This window comes from Tachyglossus aculeatus, chromosome 15, assembly GCF_015852505.1.
Source record: "Tachyglossus aculeatus isolate mTacAcu1 chromosome 15, mTacAcu1.pri, whole genome shotgun sequence".
Lineage (NCBI taxonomy): Eukaryota > Metazoa > Chordata > Mammalia > Monotremata > Tachyglossidae > Tachyglossus > Tachyglossus aculeatus.
Window position 1 is genome coordinate 18,328,419 of NC_052080.1, and position 21,684 is coordinate 18,350,102.

Consider the following 21,684-nt stretch of genomic DNA (forward strand, 5'->3'; position numbering starts at 1 on the left):
GAAAGATTTCTATCCTAGAATTTCTGGATTCAGCCTCACCTCCTAAATGCTTCCCACCTTCAGAGTCCTCTAGAGACTCTGCCACTTCCTCCTCATCTTCCCTCATCTTCAGCCACCTATTGCCCTCAATTTATGTCCATCCCCAGCAGCGTGGCTCAGTGGAAAGAGCCCCGGCTTGGGAGTCAGGGGTCCTGGGTTCTAATTCCGGCTCCGCCACTTGTCAGCTGGGTGACTTTGGGCAAGTCACTTCACTTCTCTGGGCCTCAGTTACCTCATCTGTAAAATGGGGATTAAGACTGTGAGCCCCACGTGGGACAACCTGGTTACCATGTAGCTACCCCAGTGCCTAGAACAGTGCTTGGCACATAGTGCTTAACAAATACCATCATTATTATTATTATTATTATTGTTATTATTATTAACATTAACATAGAGGTATAGTTGAATACTCAGTTGGGTTTATTCTCTTATTTCTGCTTATACACAGTTCTATAGCTCTTCCATTAAAATGGAAGCTCTTTTTGGGCCGGAAACATGTCCTGTGTTTCCTTTGTGGTCCCCAAGTGCTTAGTACAGGATATTACATTCAGTAGGTACTCAATAGATGCCAGCACTTTAACACTTCCAGCTCAGCATGGGCACCTCATGTTGGAATGTTTCCTACCTGAATAGCCAAACAGAAGAGCACAGGGGAGATCTCATGTATGTATTGTGCTCTTCCAGAGCTGTGCACACAGTAAGCGCTCAGGATAGAAGGAACATTGATTCTTTTGAAATGTGCTGTTGGAGAAGGGTTTTGTGAATAGCCTGGACTGCCCGAAAGACAAACAAATGGATTTTAGAGCAAATTAAACCAAAGTGGTGTTTGGAAGGCCAAATGACTTGACCTAGATGAGCATATTTTGGGTACATCATCAGGAGGACTGATTCTCTGGAGAAGACACTAATGCTAGGGAAAGTCCAGGGAAAACGTGGAAGAGGCAGACCAACAGCTAGATGGATAGAGACCAAAATGATAACGGAAGAACCACTAGAAAGGTTGCGGATTAGGGCAGAGGACAGGACGTTCTGGAGAAAGTATATCCATGGAGTCGCTATGAATCGGAAATGACTCGCTGGCACTTAATAATAATAAGTACCAATAATTGATTGATATGTGTGTATTTTTCCTTACCATCCCCTCCCACTATCTTAACAACCCCTTCCATTTTGATGGGTAAGACTGAACTGAACACAGAGCTGAAACGGACCGCATTGTATCCATTCTGGTGCTTAGTACAGTATTTGGCACATAGTAGATACTTAACAACGACCACGATTATCCCTTTTCTTCTTCTTGTCACGACTAAAGTGATAAGCAGGATAACTGAGGAGACTTACCTCCTGCTTTGCCTTCCGGAGGGACAGGAATCCCAATCCCATCTGATGTCACAATTCCATTATTCTAAGCACAGGGGCCAGAGACCAGGAAAGGGAGGGGCACTGCCACAGTAAGGGGAGGGGGGCGGGAAAAAGTGGGAGGGACAGGGGGCAGGACATGACACTTCAGGGGCAGTTTCCCTCAGCGAGTAGGTTCAACTGTGAGTCTGTGCTTTCTCATGATGGCCTCAGTAATAATACTAATAATAATAATAATGGTGTTTAAGTGCTTACTATGTGCCAGGTACTGTACTAAGCACTGGGGTGGATAGAAGCCAACTGGCTTGGACTCAGTCCTCGCAGTCTCGATCCCCATTTTACAAATGAGGTAACTGAGGCACAGAGAAGTGAAACGACATGCCCAGGGCCACGCAGCAGACGAGTGGCGGAGCCGGGATTAGAACCCATGACCTTCTGACTCCCGGGCCTGTGCTGTATCCATTACACCCAGCACTGGCCCCACTGGGACTTCCCTGAGGCAGTAACAGTCACCACGAGAAAAATCCCTGTCGGTCAGACCCGGGTTCTAACGTCTGCTCCACAAGTCCAACCCGACCTCCTTGCATCCACCCCGGCACTTAGTATAGTGCCTGGCACATTGTAAGTGCTTAGCACATACCACAGTTATTATCATTATTATTAGAATTCCCTCCCCACCAACAGAGTACCTTGCTTGTTTCAAATCCTCAGCTCTTGGCTGTCTTGCCCTGTGGAAAAGTTAGGAGTCCATCCTCCCAGAATCCTTCTCTCCCTCACCTAGATGGCCTTGGGAGCTAACTTGGGTGGCTAGCAAAATTGGGTCAGGCGTGATACTGCCGAGCACCCCTGGGTTCTCTTTCTTGGCTCCAACCCCCATTAGGCGACTGTAAGACTCCCGCAGTTAAGTAGGGAGAAAAGCCGCGGTTGAGCATCCTCCAAAGTTTCCGATATTTTTTTCTTAGGGTATTTGAGTGCTCACTGTGTGTCGAACACCGTTCTGAGTGCTGGGGCAGATACAAGTGAATTAGGTTGAATACAGTCCCCGACCCACATGGGGCTCACAGTCTAAGTAGGAGGGAGAACGGGAGAACTGAGGCACCGTGAAGTGACTTGTCCAAGGTCACACAGCAAGCAAGGGAAGTTAGTGGATAGAACTCGGGCCTTGGTTCCAGAGGACCTGGGTTCTAATCCCAGCTCCACCACTGGTCTGCAGTGTGACCTTGGGCAAGTCACGTCACTTCTCTGGGCCTCAGTTACCTCATCTATAAAATGGGGATTAAGAGTGTGAGCCCTAGGTGGGACAGGGACTGTGTCCAGCCTGATTTACTTCCAGTGCATAATACAGTGCCGGGCACATAGTTAAGTGCTTAACAGATACCATTAAAAATAACCCCAAACAATTGGCAGAGCCTGATTAGAACCCAGGTCCTCTGACTCCCGGGCCTGTGCTCTTTCTGCTAGGCTAGGCTGCTTTCACTTGGTGTGAAATGGACATTTTGGACCTGGCTCAAGTTCCTTTTGGCCGGGAGAGTCAAGGATGCTTGTGCCTTTAGCTTAGGTAGTTTATGGACTGTTTCCGTTTTGTGAGGTCTTACTGAGCCCCTTCAGGGACAACTAATTATGACGTGTTCCCATGTTTTCAAATACCGACGAGGCTCCGAGCATGACCTCGGCATCCCGGGTGATTCAGTGCAAATTGTTCTGACCGCCAAACCAGCTGGTCAGCTAGAGTCGGCATTTAAAGCAAGATGTTCACGTGCTTGCAACAGCACGGCAGCAGCACGGCCTAGAGGATAGAGCACGGGCCTGGGAATCGGCGGACCTGAGTTCGATTCCTGGCTCTGCCACTCGCCTGGGTGACCTCAGGCAAGTCACTTCACTTCTCCGTGCCTCAGTCACTTCATCGGTAAAATGGGGATTAAGAGGGTGAGCCCCATGTGGGACAGGGACTTGTGACGAACCCAGTTATCTTGTATCTATCCCAGAGCTTCAAACTGTGCCTGGCACAGAGTTATTTTTAAAGGGAGTACACTTGCTCAGCATCTTTCCGAAACTGCCCCCATTCTGCCGGTAGATATTTTTAACCCCACTTACACTAGAGAACTTGGAAACAACTCGTCAGATGGCAGCGTTATGCCTAAATTAAACTTTCCGAGGAGGAGTGTTGAGGCAGTGTTTGCGTACACGTTTAGCCCTAGTGCTGAAACTGTTGGAGAGAGATCCTGAGAACGGGGGTTTGGGTTTTACATCCGGTAGGCCTGAGTCTCTCAAGAATTCCACGGCCTCGTGGAGAAAGGATTTTCTCTCTATGTTTTTCATGTTTTTTGGTCCAAGTATGTGTTTGAGATTTTTCCTCTCAGCTCAGAGACAAAATAAAGGGAGTATTCAACTCGAAGCGTGGACCCTACGTGGCTAGCCAGACCCGGAACCAGAAGCCCCATCTCACACTGTGAAACATTTGATAGGAAATGCTACTCGGTTTATATTGTTTCCGAAATCTTTCTGCTAAAACTTAGCCTGGGAACAAAGAGTAATTAAGAAGAGAAACGACTACTTTCTCTTCCAGCTTGTGTTGCTTGGTCACCCATATTTTTCTTCTGGCAGACACCTTAGATGCTTGGAATTCAGGTTCATGCTTCTGGGTTTATCTTGGACCTCTCCTGATCCTGGGATCGGTTGTTTACACTGTAGATTTCCAAACTCTGTTCTTTAGCGTGAGAGATCTACACGGTTTAGTGGCAGTGAAAAGTTAGATTTTCTTATCCCATCCCTTTTTGTCGCTTCTTAAAAGTGAAATGAAGCTGGATTTTTTTTTTTAAATTCATATTTGGGTTGCTCTCTCATTGAGTACCTTGTTTTTTTTAAACTCCTGTGCTCTAACATAGGGGTCCGTCTTTAAACCTCCCAGTCCCCACATTGTAATTACAGGGGTCAGGTCTGAAACGTTCACATTTGAGTGAAAACTTGATCGTCACTAGCGACTGATGACCGTTCTCACCTTTCATTTTTCAGACAGTGCCTGTAACGAGAAACAGTAAAGAAAACAGACTAAGAGGAAACAAAGCATACAGTGCGGTGGGTTTCGTATCCCAAGTAGCAGGCGTACCTTGGGAGGATGCTTCCGTTCTCCCGCGTGGTCTGGGAGAGTCTCTTGGCTAGTCTGCCTACCCATATCCATTTGCTCTATGCCACTGTGGAAGGGCTTTCGTGTTTCAGTTTGCCCTTGCCTTGAAGTTGTGCGAGCCCCCACGTAGGATTTGTATTTATTGCTGCTGCTGAACCATTCTGATGGCCCACCTGAGCTCTGTTTCCTGAGTTGTGTTTTTTTTACTCGGGGGCAAAGGTTGTGGACATGGGGGAAGTAAGGGGGAGGGGGAAGGTGGGGCTCGATCCCCTCTTTGGTGGTACCCACTGAAATGTGGCATGTGGTCTCGAGTTTGACCATCGCGTGATCCTTCCCCTCCTCACACTGCGTCATGGGGCACAAGCGAGTCTCCGGTCCGACCGAGTCGGTGTTTTCCCTCTCCAGAGGGAGGCGCGGAAAAACCGCTGCAGGCGACCCTACCGGACCGGCCTCGTTCCAAACCGAGCAGCCCAACACGGGGGTCCGTAGCGGGCGACGCGACCCCCCCCCGCCCCCGCCCAGCTCTCGAAGCTTCTCTTCGAGAAGAGACGAAGCCGGCCCGGCCCACCGTGCCCACTCCAGACAGCCACCCCACACTCATCTTAGGTCTGTCACCGCGCTTAGGTCAGATATGGCTGACCTGAAACCGTGTGATCTGGGGCAGATTTTAGCCCCTCGATAATAATAATAATAATGATGGCATTTATTGAGCACTTCCTGTGTGCAAAGTACTGTTCTAAGCGCTCGATCCACAGCACTAACCACCAGAACTCTATTCTGGAAAGGATCCCCACCCGCTCACCGTGAGCGGGACCCGTCTGATGTTATATCGTACTCTCTCAAGCGTTTAGTACAGTGCTCGGCACACAGGAAGAGCTCAGTGAATACGGCTGAATGAAAGGCGCCTGCCCCAGCCCCCCGAAGCCGGCGGGGTTGGTGGCGAGGGGCCCAGTCACGGGCGAAGGCCCGGTCTCTTCGCCGGGCCAGGAGCGCCCCGAGGGAAAGACGGTGCCGACGTCCCCTCTAAGCCCGCTCTCTCTCTCGCCCCACAGTCTTCAAGCAGCGAGAGCGGAGGCAGCAGCATCAACAGCCCCGACAGAGCCAGCGGCCCAGAGAGCAGCCTCAACCAGATCACGGCCGGCTCCAGCCCCGCTCCGCCCCCGTCCTTCCACGAGCCGTCCGCACTCTGCCAGGGCCCTTACTTCCACATCAACCAGATCCTGAAGGAGGCCCACTTGCACAGCCTACAGCACCGAGGCCGACCACCCACATGACGGACGGGCAGTTCCTTGCCTTCTGTGAAGGGACAGCACTGTGCAGATTTGATATTTCGACTTAAAAAAAAGGAAAAAAAAAAGTTTGTTTAAAAATTGCACAAAAGATGCCTGTTGGCTTTTCGGTCTATATTTGAAATAACGGGCTAACAGGCGATTGTTTACTTGGGGTTTTGCTGCACTATTGCCATTTCCAAGGGGCTTTGAAGCAATTTTTCTAGGATTCTTTTCAGGGTAGGGGAGTCGGATCTTCGTCCGGGTAGGAGGAAGCCACAACTGCGTGTGAAGAGTCCGTGTTTCGTGCCGTTTTAGCTTGAAGTCCAAATCTGTCATTTGGCAACTTAACGCTTTTATGTCAGGAGTCCTTTAAAACAGGGGAGCGTCACTGTTTTTGTGGGCTTTTTGTTTCTGTTTTTTGTTTTTTTTTAATTCAATAAACAAGGTTCTAGTTTCCGTGAGAGCCACCCATTTAGCTTCCACCCCCAGGTCTGAAAAGCCCGATTCAGTCTTGCACTGAAGTCGAAACTACCATCCTACCTCTCCGTCCGCAGCCGTCCTCTAACGGCCCGTCCAGGGGAGAGTGGGTCTCTAAGACATCGCCCTGGGCCCCGATTTGATCTTGCGATGATGCTAAGCGTCCAGGGCCGGCTAAGAGGCAGACACATTGCACGATCTGGGGGCGAGAGGAAGTCGGGCTGGATGTGGCTTTGTCTCCAGTCAGACCCCGTTGGTTAGGGTAGCAGCTTCAGACGACCTCACGTGATCATTCCGTCTTTTTTGCAGCCAGTAAACTGAGGTCGAGATGATGAGCGGGAAGGAGACGACCTGAGACGTAAGCTGGCCTTTAAGATCGCGGGAACCGTGGAGGTTGGAAGGGCGAGGGGCCACTTTGCAAGTTTGACACTTACCACCTCCCGGTTTAAAGGCCAGGAGCGGAGGCCGCCGTGGAAGAATACCGTCGTATCGATTTAGACAGAGACAGCCTGATTTATTTTACTTTTTTTTATTTAGTCATACCAGAGAGCCAACCCAGTTTGAACAGCGACGGCGGGGCTGCGTCTTCCTCCTCGGTGGCGAGCTGCCTGAATAGAGAGCCGGGCCGCGATGCGTCGTCATCCGCTCGGGCCAGCGCCGGAGCCGCCGCCTGCCACTGGAGGAGAAAGGAGAGTAGCGACGTTTACCCGGCGCGCTCTGGGAGTCGCTCCTGCCGCGTGCAGGGGGCCGATTTTTAAAACGCCGTTCTAGGAGGGAGGACAGACTTGTTGCAAGGTGAGATGAGAACGCTCGGCTTGCTCGAGGACGAGAGCAGTGAAGAAATGCCTTAGGCAACGAGACCGATTTTTCTCCCTTGCCCCCAGGAGGAGGGCCGGAGAGGCCGGCCGATGTCACTGCCCCACCGAACGCACCCGCGGCCTAGGCGGAATTAGGTTTTGGGTAATCTATACTGCACCCCTACCCTAAAGGCTAAGGGACGACAACCCTGTCGTAGTCCTCCAACACCCACGGCCCCGGGTTGGGCAGCCGAGGGTGGGTCAGAAAAACGGGTTCAGCGTCACTCAAGGACTTCGAGCAAGCACTAAGCTTCCGCCTTGAAACTGGGTTGGCTACACCAACTCTCTCCTCCGACCCGATCGGTCAAAGCGAACCAGTCCCGGCTCGTGTGGATTTTTCGACAGCACGGGCCGCCCAGAAGCCCGTTCCCGCTGCGAGGCTTGTTGGGTGTGTCCAAGTCTGAAGGAGTGTCTCTTTTCGCACCTGTGAGCTCAGTCTAGTAAGATCCTGTACTTCTATCGCGCCGCCATTAAAAGCAGCATTAGTGCATCCTGTCATGTTACGTGCCAGTCCTTGCGTTGCTTTCGGGCGGGAGGAGGAGACGGGCCGGATGCGGCGGATCTGAGTTGCCGTTTTCCCCTCACCTGGGTTTTGGGTTCCGTGTCCCGGCTGCTTGACTTAGCCTTGCGGGAACTGGTCATGCTGAGAGGCAGGAGGCCGAACCTTTATGACAGAACGGAAGACAGATCGATGGCATCGTCGACCCCTGGCTCTGGAACTCCTCTCCCCTTCCTCAAAAGCCCTACTAAAAACATCACATCTCCCCCGGGAGCTTCTCGTCTCCCACCTCTCTTCTGTATCCCCTTTGCACTTGGGCCTGTAGCCTCTTACTCGGTCGCGTTCCGTTAACAGTAGTTTAATGTGCGCCTCCTCCTCTACTTTGTAAGATTCTCGTGGGCGGAGATGGTGTCTGCTAACTCCTTTGTGCTCTCTGAAGCGCAAAATACAGTGCTGTGCACAACGAGGCCCGAGCCAGCACTCATGGACTAACTGATCATCATCACGGGTATTTATTCAGCGTCTGCTGCGCGCGGAGCACCGTACTAAGCGCTTGGGAGAGTATAAAACAAAGGAGGAGGTAGTTGTGTTCCTTGCCCACAGTGAGCTTACAGCCTAGAGGGGGAGACAGACGGGAATACAAACGTCATATTGATGAGACGGGGTGTGTCTGTGTTTGGGTATGGCGGGGAGGGGGAGCCCCCCACACCTCACCTGATCTGGCTGGATGCCAAGGGCAGGATGTTGTGGGGTTCCTGGGAGTTGAAGGGGCCGGTCCGGACGCCGAACTGATTCTCGGTCCCCGCCAACAAGCCAAAGAGAACCTGTGCGAGAGGAATTGGGGGGGAGGCAGGAGACGGGAAAGGCTGAATCGACTGCTCCAGCCCGGCCTCTTTGGGCAGCTTGGTGAGTCACCCCGACTTTATCGCGCTAGGGAAGTTCGGAAGGCGAGTGGGCTCGGCCCACCTCTCACCTGACCGACCCCCACCCCGCCGCTGATGAGCGCGGGGCCTGGGACTCGGAAGACCCGGGGCCTGTCGCTTCACTTCTCTGGGCTTTAGTTCCTTATCCTGTAAAATGGGGGTTCAAAACCCGCCCTCCCCCTGGGACTGTGAGCCCAAGGTGAGGGGCTGAGGGCTGTGTTTGATCGTATTCAGCACTTAGCACAGGCCTTAGCACCTAGCATGTGTTTAACCCACGCCTCAACTGTTACGGCCTCCGGGCAGACGCCTATTAGGTAGCGTCCCCCCTCTCCCGCCGCGGGGAGGAGAGCGCTGACCCAATCTGCCGCCTTCGGTCCTAACCGACTCGGCCGCCCGGAGCCGCCGTGATTAGCTCTCCGCTGGTAGGTGGCTGCGACTGCCCGGCTCTGGCCCGGGAAGCCATCCCCTGGGAGGGCCAGAGGCAGACCGCCCCCCTCCCGCCCCCCGGCCTCGACTTACCGAGGTTCGCTGCACCAGCCGACTGAGGTTGCTGTTTAAGTGTGGAGTGAAGACATCCAGGTCAAACGGGTCAATGTGTCCTTCGAGGAAGTCTATCGCCTTCTCCAATCTGGAACCAGACGTTGGCAACCCTTAATGGTTTCTTCTGTTGGCTTGTTTATGGTATTGGTTAAGCGCTTACTGTAGGCCGGGCCCTGTTCTAAGCGCTGAGTTAGAAGTTACAAGTTAACCAGGTTGGACACAGGCCCTGTCCCAAATGGGGAGAACAGTTCATTTGTTCGGTTGTATTTAGTGAGCGCTTACTGTGTGCAGAGCACTGTCCTGGAGACTCCTTTTCTGGATCAATATGCGCACGCCTAGATCCAGTAGGTGTAGCAACGTGCTTGTCGTGGCCTGCGTCGGCCTCCCTGCCTCTTCCCTCTCTGATCCCCCGTATCTTGCCTTGCTGATTTCCTCCTGTTACCCAGCTCAGTCACTCTGCTCCTCTAATGCTAAATTACTCACCGTTCCTTCTTGATCTCTCTCTCACCACTTCACTCCATCCCCACTTCATTTCCGACAGACGATCACTTCCCCCCCCTCCCCTGGGCTCATCTCCTCCAAGAGGACTTCCCTAACCCTCATTTTCCCCTCCCTCTCCCTTCTGCGTCACCCCTGCACTTGATATTAATCCCACCCTTAACTCCACAGCACTTACAGACCTATCTTTTAATATCTGCCTCCCTCTTTAGACTGGTTAAATTCCTCGAGGGCAGGGACCACGTCCACCAACTGTTATACCGTACTCTTCCCAGCTGCTTAATACCGTGTTCTACGCACGGTAAGCGCTTCATCACTAGGGCCGATCGGTTAACGGGAGACACGGTTGGGAACCATCACCGGCAGTCCATCCTTTGCACGGTTCCGTAGCCGGGGGAGGCCCCGCCGGACCAGCATCGCGGTACCTGGGGTCGGGTTTGCTTCTGCTGCCTTTCGGCTCATCGGTCTTGGCCGTCAGCATGGTGTTGAGGTAGCGCAGGTCGTAAAGGAGCTGCAGGGCGCGGTTCTGGGTCATCGGAAACCCTCCGTCCTTCTGTAAGTCGGTCCCCGCCCAGGGGAGGACAAGATATGCAATTACGGATTCAATATGTCAGTTGGTTGCACGCTTAGCTCCTCTAACGCTAACTTGGGTCTCGCGTTCTTCCTTGCCGCTGTCCCCTCGGTCACACCCTCCGTCCGACAGACCGCCTCCAACCCTGTCTTCAAATGGCATCTCCTCGAGGAGAACTGCCCTAACTAACCTCTCGTCTCCCCACCCCTTCTTTTCCCTCCCTTCTGCATCACCTGTGCCCTTCAGTCCGTTCCCCCTAATGATATGTTCAAGGCTTACTGTGTACCGGGGACCGTGCTGAGCCCTGGAGCGAATATAGGCAAATCAGGTTGGACACGATCCCTGTGCCACACGGGGCTCACAGTCTTAATTCCCACTTCGCAGATGGGGGAACTAAGGCCCAGAGAAGTGAAGTGACTTGGCCAAGGTCACACAGGAGGCAAGTGACGGAGCTGAGATTAGAACCCGCAACCTTTTGACTCGGGTCTCTGCACTATCCCTCCGCCATGGCACCTCTGCAATTCATTTTAACGCCCGTCTCTCCTGCAAGATTGTAAGTTCCTCGAGGGGTGGGGATTGCATCTAACTCTTCTTTTGTTCTCTTCAAGCGTTCAGGACAGCGCTCTACACAGAGTAGGCGCTCAACAGATACTATCAGCGGAACGCTAGCCTCCACGGAAGGGCTTCCTTGTTCTCTTCCATCAGCTTGGCCCTGTGGAGTCCTCCTCGGTTTGTGACGAAGAGCCCCGTGACAGGCACAAAGAGTAGCTGGCTCTCCCAGGTAGATGCAATGTGTCTGTTTATTGTTATACCGTACTCTCCCAAGCGCTCAGTACAGTGCCTTGCACACGGTAAGTGCTCGATAAATACGACGAATGGCTAGCAAGGCCCTCCCCCAGCCCCCAAAGGGTTGGGACCTTAGAGCGGCGGGGGTCCCCCGGGGAGACGGACCCCAGGCCCTACCTTGCTCTGCCGGCCTTGGGCGAGCTTGTCGAAGCCTGCCAACACCTCCGTCAGGCAGCCCCGGAGCAGCTCCTGCAGGGTGGAGCGTGGCACGGCCTGGCCGCCCACCCGGTTCACTTCTTGGCACAGGCTGAACAGGAGGGTCTGGACGGGCCAGGAGGGCTGGGAAAACACAACGGCCGTCAGCCGCGGGCCACACGCCGACCCGGGGCCCTGGCAAACCGCACGGGCCCTCCGCTGACCCGAGTGGGACGGCGGGCGACTTTCAGGCCGAGAGATCTCAGGGCCTCCTCGCGCAGAGCGGCGTCTGTTTCTGTTCTCACCCCAGCCGGGGTAAGAAACTCTGCTCCCTGGGGGCCGGGTCTCCACTGGGCCAGGCTCCTTCCCCTTTCGGGCGTTTGGGAAAGAGAATAACCCAAGGGAGAAGCTCTTGGGGCCCTATAGGCTTTAAGCTTGCGGGCAGGGAATGTTTCTGTCGATCGTTGTGTTGTCCTCTCCCCTGAGCTCAGTACAGTGCTCTGCGGACAGTAAGCACTCAATAAATAGGACCGACTGATCGTCAGTGCCAGCTTCGGTTACTCCGGGCCCACTGGGGGCTAGGTCGGTTCCTGCTGGAGGAAGGGGAATTCTGATCAAATGCCGTTAGCTCCTGGAGCCACTATTGGGTTGAGGCAGTGAGCACAGGCCAGGCAGTCGGGAAGCCTGGGTCTTAATCCCGGTTCTGCCTCCTCTCTGCTAAGTAACCTTGGACGAGTCACGACTTCCCTGTGCCCCAAGTTCTTCCTCTAAAACGGAGATCAAATACCCATTCTCCCTCCCGCTTCGACCATAAGCTCTATGTGGGTCAGGACTTTATCCAACCTTGAATGCCTCTGTCACAGGGCTCGGCACATAGCGCGTACCGGTTATCATTATTGTTTTCTTTTCATGATATCTGTTAAGCGCTTACTATGTGTCAAATGGTTTTCTAAGCACTGGGTTAAGTCCAAATTACTCGGGTCGGACACGGTCCCTGCCCCGCATGGGGCTCACAGTCTAGGTAGGAGGGAGAATCAATCAATGTCGTATTTATTGAGCGCTTACTGTGTGCAGAGCACTGTACTAAGCACTTGGGAAGTACAAGTTGGCAACATATAGAGAGTCCCTACCCAACAGTGGGCGGTATTTAATCCCCATTTTACAGTTGAGGAAAGAGTCACCGAAAAATGAAGTGACTTGTCCAAGGTCCCTCGACAAGTCTGTGGCAGAGCTGGGATTAGAACCCAGGTCTTCTGATTCCGAGGCCCGTGCTCTCCGCGCTCAGCTACCCTGCTTTAGTCTTACGGTTATCCGGCTTCCTCGGCTGGAGTTGGGCCGGGAAGAGCGGAGAGGGCCCGGAAAGCAGCAGGGAAGCAACTCCCGCCGGCGGCGACTGATTCTCGGGCCCGGGAGAGGCCAGGGGCGCCCCCGACCCACCTGCGAGGGGAGCCGGATGCAGGACGTGACGCTGCTCCCGGACTCCGTCTCCTCCTGGATCTCGATTTCATCCCAGCTGGTGGCGGCGGCCAAGATGGAGCCGGGGTCGTCCAGGAGCAGGGACTGGGTGAAGCCACGCCCCAGGCCCTGCCGAGGAAAGCGGCCCGTCAACCTGAGGTGCCCAGGGCAGCGGCCCCGGTGCCAGCTTGCCAGCCCCCCCGTTGCCAACGTCATCGGGTCCTCCCAAGCAGGCACCCCACCCCCCTCCGTCCCTGCTCCTCCTCCTCATCGCTGGACACGCTGCCCGGGAGAAGTAAGTACGTGCGAATCATCGTGATAGAAATGCCCACTCCCCTAGGGGAAAACTGGCCATGGCCCAATTCCTCCCCTACACCCCCAGGACAAGCAGTGTGGCCTAGTGGGTAGAGCCCAGGCCTGAGAGTCGGAAGGTCTTGGCTTCTAATCCCGGCTCTGCCACTTGTCGCTGTGACCTCTGCCAAGTCACTTCACTTTTCTGGGCCTCAGTTACCTCAGCCGCAAATGAGGATTAAACCTGTGAGCCCATCAGGGGACAGGGACTGTCCCCAACCTGATTCGCTTGTGCCCACCGCAGTGCTCAGTACAGCGCCTGGCACATAGTAAGCGCTTAAATACCACTATTATTATTATCATCTGTGCCCTGCTCAGTTGAAACCCCAATCTCCTTCCGGCATCGTGGTGGAGGATGCGGTGGGGAAGAGCCGGCTCAGTCGGGTGGGACTCTTCGGCGGGAATGAACACGGGGCTGGGAATCGGGGACCTGGCTTCTGAAGCCGGCTCCGCCTGGTGCCTGCTGCTGTTGGACCCCAGGAGGGGTCGCTTCACCGGGCCTCAGTTTCCCGTTCCCCACCCCCTTAGACCGTGAGTCCTGGGTGAGGCGGGGGCTGTGTCCAATCGGGCCACGCTGGGCACACGGTGCTTGACAGGGGCCACCGATAGTTACTGCGATCAAACCCGGCGTTTAGTCCCGGGTCCATTTTGTACGTCGGCCCCCGCGCCCCGAGCCTGGGCCAGCTTTCCCCTCGTGTCCAGCTGAGGCCCCAGGGTGCGGGACCGCTGGAGTCGGGGCTGGGAAGGGCTGCCGGTCCCAGCCCGGACTCTGCGAGTCGCGGACCCGGCTTCCCCCGACAGAGAAGGAGCAGGGAGAGGCTGCTTTCTTGCCGCAGAGGTGGGGAACACGGGGAGGAGAAAGCAGCTCGTTATGGGCAGGGAACGGTCATTCTGTTGTTGTTAGTAATAACCGTGGAATGTGTTCAGCGCTCACACTGTGTCAGTCACCGGGGTGGATACAGGCAGATCGGGTTGAACACAGCCCCTGCCCACCGTGGGGCTCAGTGTCAATCCCCCCTTTTACGGAAGAGGGAACCGAGGCCCAGAGAAGTGAAGCGACATGCCCAGGGCCCCAGAGCAGATGAGCGGCGGAGCCAGGGTTGGAGCCCATGACCTTCTGATTCTGGGGCCCAGGCTCTAGCCCCCGCACCACGCGGGCTTCTCGGTCGGTCAATACCCTGGATTGACCGACTGGAGAGGGAAGGGGAGGAGGAGAACTGCACAAGCAGGAGATCCGGTTCCGGGGAAGGGCCGGGCCCGTCCTTACTTCCGCGACAGCCGAGGTCCAGACCCGGTATCCCGCCAGGCTCTGCTGCAGGAGATCCTCTTTCACTTCCCGCCACTGGGCCTGGGTGGGATCCACCTCCCGGACTTTGGCCTTGCCCAGCTTCTTGGCAGGCCGGGGCTCCCGGGCGGGTCGGTCGGGGCCGCCCGATGTCCCCAGCATGCACTGCTTCAGGTGCGGGCAGAATTCCGCCAGGGACTGGCAGAGGCGGGCCAGGAAGAGGGCGGCGGGGAGCTCGGGGCCGCCCGGGGCCCCGGGCCCCCCGCGCGGCTCCGCCTCGGCCCGCCTCAGCTCCTCCCGCACGCGGCCCAGGAGGCGGCGGACGCAGCCCCCGCACTGGTCCCGGAGCAGCCCCTCCACCGTGCCCGCGTCGGCGTAGCGGTCGAAGGCTGAGCCGGCCCGCGGCGGGGAGGCCGGGCCGGGGGCCGGCAGGTAGGACCCCAGGTCCTCCAGCTTGGCCGCGAGCTCCGCGTCGAGGGCGGAGCAGAAGGCCTGCACGCGGGGGCTCAGGGCCCGGGCCTTGAGGGCCAGCCCGCCGGGGGCCGGCTGGCTGCGGTGGGCCACGCTGATCCAGGCCGCGTCCGCCGCCAGGTCCCCGGGGCTCTCCGACCACAGGAACGGGGCCATGTCGTGCTCCGAGTGGGCGGCCTTGGGCCAGGGGCCGGCGGGCTGGGCCTCCGCCTCCCGCAGGGCGGCCGCCAGGAGCTCTTCGGCGCGGGTCGAGATGGCGGCGAAGCCTTCTTCCATCAGGGTCTGAGGACGGAGGAGGGGAGAGGGTCGGTCAAGACAGACTGAGGCACTGGGGGGAGGGAGCGGGGGCACGGACTCACCTGTAGCCTGTCGAGGAACAGCTGCCGCATCAGGTGTTCCCAGAGCAGGAGGGGCCCACTGAGCACCCGCTGACACAGCGCGGCCCAGCTGTGCCTCATGGGCTCGCCCGACAGCAACTCCCACACGCCGTCCCGGATCCCGGCCAGCCCTTTCAGGCTCTTCACGTACACCAGCAGGCTGCCGATCCCGACCCTCATGTCGTCGTGGCACCTGCGAGCCCACGGTTGCCCCGGCGTGAGCCCGCCTGCCGGATGTCGGCGTCGCTTCGTCCGGGACGTGGCCACGGTGAGCCAAATCTCCCGGAATCCCTCAGCACCGCCCCTCAGGAAGACCCGGAGGCTCCCGCCGATCCCAGGACACGCGTCACGGCCATCTCCCCGAGGGCAGGGATCGTACCCGCCGCCGCCGCCGGCCGGCAGAAGCGCTCAGGGCACGCTACTGACTGCTTACATGGCGACCCACTTCTGGAGAGTGTCCTGTAAGTAGTCCTGGCTGACGGGGTGGGCCAGGGTCCGCAGGGTGGGCTGGAACTCCACCACGGACTGGGGCAGGTACCGGAACCAGCTCCACAGCTTCAGCTCCTCCTTCAGAAGGCCCAAGCCTTTCCCTAGACGGAGGGGCGGCCCAGAGTCAGGCTCCGCCCGGCTCCCGGCCCCCCGCCCGGCCCCCTCTGGGCCCCCCCCCCGGCCCGGGTGCTCGCCTGCAGCTTGCCCTCGGCCCGTGGCCGTCTCCAGCGTGGACAGGAGCAGGCCGCAGGGTAGGGCCGGGTCCGGCGGCTGGCCTTCGGGCAAGGTGTAGAACAGGGCGTGGGCCTGGTACAGCGTGGTGGACAACAGCTCCACGACTGCGCACACCTGCGCTTTTATGCCGGCACCTGCACGGACAGACCACCTTCCTCAGGCGAGCCCCCCGTCAGGCACACCAATCGGCCGGGCGCTTCCCGTGTGCACAGCACCGTACGCGGTGCTCCGGAGCGGTCTGACCCCGGGCCCGGGAGTCCGAAGGACCCGGCTTCTGGTCGCGGCTCGTCGGCCGGGTGTCCCCGGGGAGGGGCGCTCAATTCGGAGCCTCAGTTCCCTCAGGTGTAAATTGGCGATTAAGACCGGGAGCCCCGTGTAGGACCGGGATCGTGCCCGACCCCATTCGCTTGTGTTGACCCCAGCGCTCAGTACAGCGCCGGGCTCCTAGTAAGCGCTTAAATGCCTCTAAAGAAAAAAGGACGCCGACTGCCATTTATCAAGCGGGTTCCAGGCCGACGGGGAGCCAGTGGGACTCAAGTTGCCGGACCAACGGTGAGTAAGAGAGGCAAGGCCTGAGCCCAGGTGGGATCCCGAAAGAGGGATAAGCCGATCCATGCGACCAGGTCGAGATGCTGGGGGGATTTCTTGACAAGTGGTATTCGGGAAAAGCTTCCGGGAGGAGGGGAGGAATGTAGTTTAGCGAAGCGGGAGAGGAGCGGGCGGTCAAATAATAATAATAGTGCTGTTAAGTGCTTACTTGGTGCCAGGCGCTGTACAGAGTGCAGGGGTAGGTACGAGGTAATCGGGTCGGACCCCGGTCCCCATCCCACTCTGGGCTCACAGGCTTCATTCCCGTTTTACAGATGAGGTAACTTGAGGCCCAGAGAAGTCAAGCGACTCGCCCAAGGTCACCCAACAGACAAGTGGAGGAGGTGGGATTAGAACCCGGGACCTTCTGACACCCAGCCCGGTACTCTATCCCCTAGGTCACGCTGCCGGGGAAGGTCGAGAGCGGAGTCCGGCCGCGGTCCGTCCCGAGAAGGGAGCGCTGCCTACGACGCCGGGGTTTTGTTTGGTTTTATGGTATTTAAGCGTTTACTGCGTGCCAGGGACTCTGCTGAGCGCTGGAGTCCACGGAAGGTTATCAGCTCGGACAGTCCCTGTCCCACATAGGGCTCACGGCCTTAATTTCCACTTTTACAGGTGAGGTGACCGAAGCCCAGAGAAGTGAAGTGACTCTCCCAAGTTCACCCGGCAGGTGAGCTGCAGAGCCAGGAGGGCTTTGAAGGTGGGGAGACTAAATTGTCTATCAGATGGAGGGGGGGGGGGGGGGGCGCGTTGCGGGATGTGGGCAAGGGATCAGTGGCAAGGTGGAAGTAGAGTGAGACAGTTGGCATTAGAGGAGCGAAGCGCACAGGATGGGTTGAGGGAGGAGAGCAGTGATCCACCAGAGTAGGAAGACCCCATCTCTGCCCACAAGGGGTTTCGGGGCGAGACGGGGAGGCAGACATGGAAATCCAGTCCAGCCCAGCCTCCCCGTGGGGGGAAGAAAGGAGAGAGTCGCCCCGCTCACCGTGGTGCGGCTGGTTCAGCAGCTGCTGGATGGCCGCCTTGCGGGCCAGCAGGAAGTCCGTCAGGGCCTGGCGCGGAGAGCTGTCCTCCAGGAGCATGACGGAGCACAGGGCCTCGGCCACCGCCTGGTCGGCCACCGCCGCGCCCCTCAGCAGCTGCTTGCTCTCGTGGAGGAGGGTGGAACTGAGGGGGGGGTACGGAGGACAGGCTACAGGCCTGCGCGGACCACCCCCCCACCCTCGATGACCCGCACGGTAACGGCGACTGCCAGTCCCCATTCACGGGAGCCGGGTTCTAATCCCCGCCACCCGCCTGCCGGGTGACCTTGCCCCAGTCACCTCTCTGTGCCGTCCGTAAAGCGAGGATTAAGACTGGGAGCCCCAGTGTGGGACGCGGACCGTGTCCAACCCGATGAGCTTGTTTTCCTCGTACTCTCCCGAGCGTTTAGGACAGCACTCCGCACAGGGTAAGCGCTCGGTAAATACGAATGAATTGCACCTCGGTGCTTACTGCGGTGCCCGGTCCCTGGTAAGCGCCTAACGGATGGTGTTGAACCCCACAAGACTCCTCGGGGGCACCGGGGCGGGGAAGCAGGAAGATGCCCGGCGCCACGGGGCGGACCGCCCTCCCGAGAGGGACTTGCCCCCGTACCGGAAGTGGGCGGCGGCAGCGGCCTGCCGGACGAGGATGGGGAAGCGGATGAGGACCGGGCTGTAGCGGGCGGCGGAGGCGTCGAGCCGCAGGAGGTCGTGGAGGGAGCAGCAGAGCAGGAGGAGCCGCGTGGCGTGCAGGTAGCGGCTGGCCTCCATGGCGCTCCAGATTCTCTCGGGGATCTCCAGCAGCAGCCCGATCTGGGCGGCCAGGCTGTAGAACTGGTCCCGGGCCTGCGGGGCACACGCAGCCCGAAGGCCGGACGGCCAGGTGAGCCCAGGGTGCCGCTGCCCAAGGGGACCTCGGGCTGGGGGCCGGGGCGGGCTGGGAGGTGGGGCTCTGCCTACCTGGGGGTCCCTGGCAGGCCCGGGGGGCGGGGCTCTGCGCACCTGGGGGGTCCCAGGGGAAGTGGGGGGGACCTCTGGACACCTGGGGGTCGAGGGGGGCAGAGCTCTGCACCCCTGGGGGCATTTCTCAGCACAGATCTACTCACCTGGAGGACCTGGGGGGCGGGGCTCTGCTTACCTGAGAGGTTCTCAGCAGGGCTCTGCACCCCTGAGGGTCCCGGGGAGCAGAGCTCTGCGTCCCCTGGGGTGGGTCTTAGCAGAGAGCTGCTCAGCTGGGGGATCCAGGGGGGCGGTGGAGCTCTGCACCCCCAGGGGGTTGTCAGCAGGGGTCTGCCTCCTTGGGGGTCCCGGCGGCAGGAGCTCTGCACCCCTGGGGGATCCGGGGGGTCGGGGCTCTACTCACCTGGGGACTTCTCAGCAGGGCTCTACACCCCCTGGGGTGGTTCTCAGCAGGGAACTGCTCAGCTGGGGGAACCGGGGGATGGAGCTCTGCACCCCCAAGGGGTTGTCAGCAGGGGTCTGCCTCTCTGGGGGTCCTGGTGGGAGGAGCTCTGCACCCCTGGGGGGTTCTCTGCACAGATCTGCACCCCTGGGGAAGCCAGGGGGGTCGGGGCTCTGCTCACCCGAGGGGCTGGCAGCAGGGATCTGCACCCCGGGGGGTTGGGCTCTGCCCACCTGGGGGTTGCTGGGGGTCGGGGCGCTGCATTCCCCGGGGTGTTGTCAGCAGAGAGCTGCGCCCCCGGGGGGTGGGGTGGGTCTGTGAGCAGGGCTGTGCACACCTGGGGGGCCCGTGGGGCTCAGTGGGCAGGGCTGTGCCCCTGCCTGGGGGTGGGGGTGGGAATAACAATAATAATGATAATGATAATGATGATGGTATTTATTGAGCACTTACTATGTGCAAAGCACTGTTCTAGGCGCTGGATCTTTGAGTGGGGCTGTGTCCCCCTGGGGGCTGGTGAGCGGGGCTATGACCCCTCGGGAGGTGGGGGGGGGTCCCGGGGGGCAGGGGGAATGGGGGGAATAATAATGATGATGGTATTTGTTGAGTGGTTACTATGTGCAAAGCACTGTTCTAAGCGCTGGATCTGTGAGCAGGGTTGTGTCCCCCTGGGGTTTGGTGAGCGGGGCTATGACCCCTTGGGGGGGGGGGGGGTCCCCAGGGGGCTCGGTGAGCAGGGCTGTGCCCTTGCCCGGCGGGGGGGGGGGGGGGAGGTAAGGAGAAATACTACTAATAATAATGATGGTATTTACTTAGCGCTTACTATGGGCAAAGCACTGTTCTAAGCGCTAGATCTGTGAGTGGGGCTGTGTCCCCCTGGGATTTGATGAGCGGAGGTCCCGGGGGGCTCAGTGAGCAGGTCTGTGCCCCTGCAGGGGGGTGGGGGTAGGAATAATAATAATAATAATAATAACGATGATGGTATTTGTTGAGCGCTTACTATGTGCAAAGCACTGTTCTAAGCGCTAGATCTGCGGGCGGGGCTGTGTCTTCCTGGGGGTCGGTGAGCGGGGCTATGACCCCTCGGGAGGGGGGGGTCCCGGGGGGCTCAGTGAGCAGGGATGTGCCCTCCTGGGGGTCCCGGGGGGCTCGGTGAGCAGGGCTGTGCCCCTGCTGGGGGGGGGGGGGGGGGGGGAAATAATGATAGTAATGATGGTATTTACTGAGCGCTTACTATGGTTAAAGCACTGTTCTAAGCGCCGGATCTGCGAGCGGGGCTGTGCCCTTCTGGGGGTGCCGGGGGGGGCTCAGTGAGCAGGGCCGTGCCTCTGCGGCGGGGGTAGAAATAATGGTAATAATGATGGTATTTACTGAGCACTTCCTATGTGCAAAGCACCGTTCTAAGCGCCGGATCTGCGAGCGGGGCTGTGCCCTCCTGGGGGTGCCGGGGGGGGCTCAGTGAGCGGGGCCGTGCCCCTGCCGGGGGGTTGGAAGTAATGATGGTATTTACTGAGCGCTTCCTATGGGCAAGGCACCGTTCTAAGCGCCGGATCTGCGAGCGGGGCTGTGCCCTCCTGGGGGTTCGTGAGCGGGGTTGTGCCCCTACGGGGGGGATGGGAATAATGATAATAATGATGATGGTATTTACTGAGCGCTTACTATGGGCAAAGCACCGTTCTAAGCGCCGGATCCGCGGGCGGGGCTGTGCCCTCCTGGGGGTTCGTGAGCGGGGTTGTGCCCCTGCGGGGGGGATGGGAATAATGATAATAATGATGATGGTATTTACTGAGCGCTTACTATGGGCAAAGCACCGTTCTAAGCGCCGGATCTGCGGGCGGGGCTGTGCCCTCCTGGGGGTTCGTGAGCGGGGTTGTGCCCCTACGGGGGGGATGGGAATAATGATAATAATGATGATGGTATTTACTGAGCGCTTCCTATGGGCAAAGCACCGTTCTAAGCGCCGGATCCGCGGGCGGGGCCGTGCCCTCCTGGGGGTGCCGGGGGGCTCAGGGAGCGGGGCCGTGCCCCTGCGCGCGGTGGGGGGATAATGATAATGACGATGGTATTTATGGGGCGCTTCCTCCGTGAGCGGGGCCGTGTCCCCCCCGCGGGGATGGCGGCGGCGGCGGCGGCGACGACGGCCTTTCCGGGGCCCCCGGGGCTCTGACCTGCGCGTCCGGGTGGCGGTCGGGCGGGCGTGGGGGGGCCGCGCGCCGCGCGCAGGCCCGGTGCGTGTGGGCCAGGGCCCGCAGGAGCCCGCGCGCCGTGCGCCGCATGTGCCCGATGGCGTCGGCCGCCTCGATCAGGTCGCGGTAGCGCTCGCCCACCAGCTGCCGCAGCTCCTCCTTCTTCTGCTCGATGGCCGACCGCACCCGACGCTCCAGACCGCGGACCTCCTCGCAGCCCTGGGACGCCAGCAGCGCCAAGGGGGGCGGCGGCGGGGACAACGACGGAGACGACGCCATCCCCGCCCTCCCCACCCGCCGGACTGACTGACTGACTGACTGACCGTCTGCCTGCCTGGCAGGGGGGGCACGGCCCGCGCTTCCGCTTCCGGCCCCGATAGGGGCACGACCGCTTCCGGTCGCCCTCTGTCTCCAACACCCCCCCTCGGGGCGCCCCCGCTTCCGGCGCCGCCATGCTGCCTAGGGGAACCTCCGCTTCCGGCGCCGCCATGCTGACTAGGGGAACCTCCACTTCCGGTTGGCCCCCCCGCACTCGGGGCGTCCCCACTTCCGGTCTCCGGCCTCTCGCTTGGGGTCGGGGCGTCCCCGCTTCCGGTCTCCGCCCCCCCCCCCACGGGTAATCATTCATTCATTCAATCAATCGTGTTCATTCATTCAATCGCATTTATTCATCATCATGAATCGTATT

The 21,684-nt window shown here is 58.7% G+C and overlaps 3 protein-coding genes across 11 annotated transcripts in view; 1 reads left to right on the top strand and 2 right to left on the bottom strand.

The window, feature by feature from the left end:
• C15H17orf80 (chromosome 15 C17orf80 homolog) overlaps positions 1–1,406 on the bottom strand; it is a 30,019-nt gene extending 28,613 nt beyond the window's left edge. For all 5 annotated transcript variants that reach the window (XM_038757431.1, XM_038757430.1, XM_038757432.1 and 2 more), the window contains exon 1: positions 1,381–1,406. The gene's annotated coding sequence lies outside the window, so the exon portion shown is untranslated. The remainder of the gene's footprint in view (positions 1–1,380) is intronic.
• The window catches only part of FAM104A (family with sequence similarity 104 member A), a 24,456-nt gene extending 16,839 nt beyond the window's left edge, over positions 1–7,617 (top strand). For 2 of the 5 annotated variants that reach the window (XM_038757437.1, XM_038757440.1), the window contains exons 3-5: positions 4,411–4,473; positions 5,575–6,628; positions 6,808–7,617. In XM_038757437.1, coding sequence (XP_038613365.1) covers positions 4,411–4,473; positions 5,575–5,796 — 285 coding nt within the window. In that variant the 3' untranslated portion in view covers positions 5,797–6,628; positions 6,808–7,617. The remainder of the gene's footprint in view (positions 1–4,410; positions 4,474–5,574; positions 6,629–6,807) is intronic. The other 3 variants (XM_038757438.1, XM_038757439.1, XM_038757441.1) reach the window with 3 other exon arrangements.
• On the bottom strand, positions 6,622–21,486 carry COG1 (component of oligomeric golgi complex 1). Its single transcript, XM_038757145.1, has 15 exons — positions 21,347–21,486; positions 20,979–21,282; positions 18,025–18,257; positions 17,375–17,556; positions 15,762–15,935; positions 15,512–15,668; positions 15,061–15,271; positions 14,213–14,983; positions 12,577–12,723; positions 11,122–11,283; positions 10,013–10,140; positions 9,069–9,177; positions 8,341–8,450; positions 7,713–7,791; positions 6,622–6,946 (listed from the first exon to the last, which is right to left on the bottom strand). The coding sequence occupies exons 1-15, from the start codon at positions 21,484–21,486 to the stop codon at positions 6,800–6,802; spliced, it is 3,054 nt and encodes a 1,017-aa protein (XP_038613073.1). The 3' UTR covers positions 6,622–6,799.
• Between the last annotated feature and the right edge of the window lie 198 nt (positions 21,487–21,684).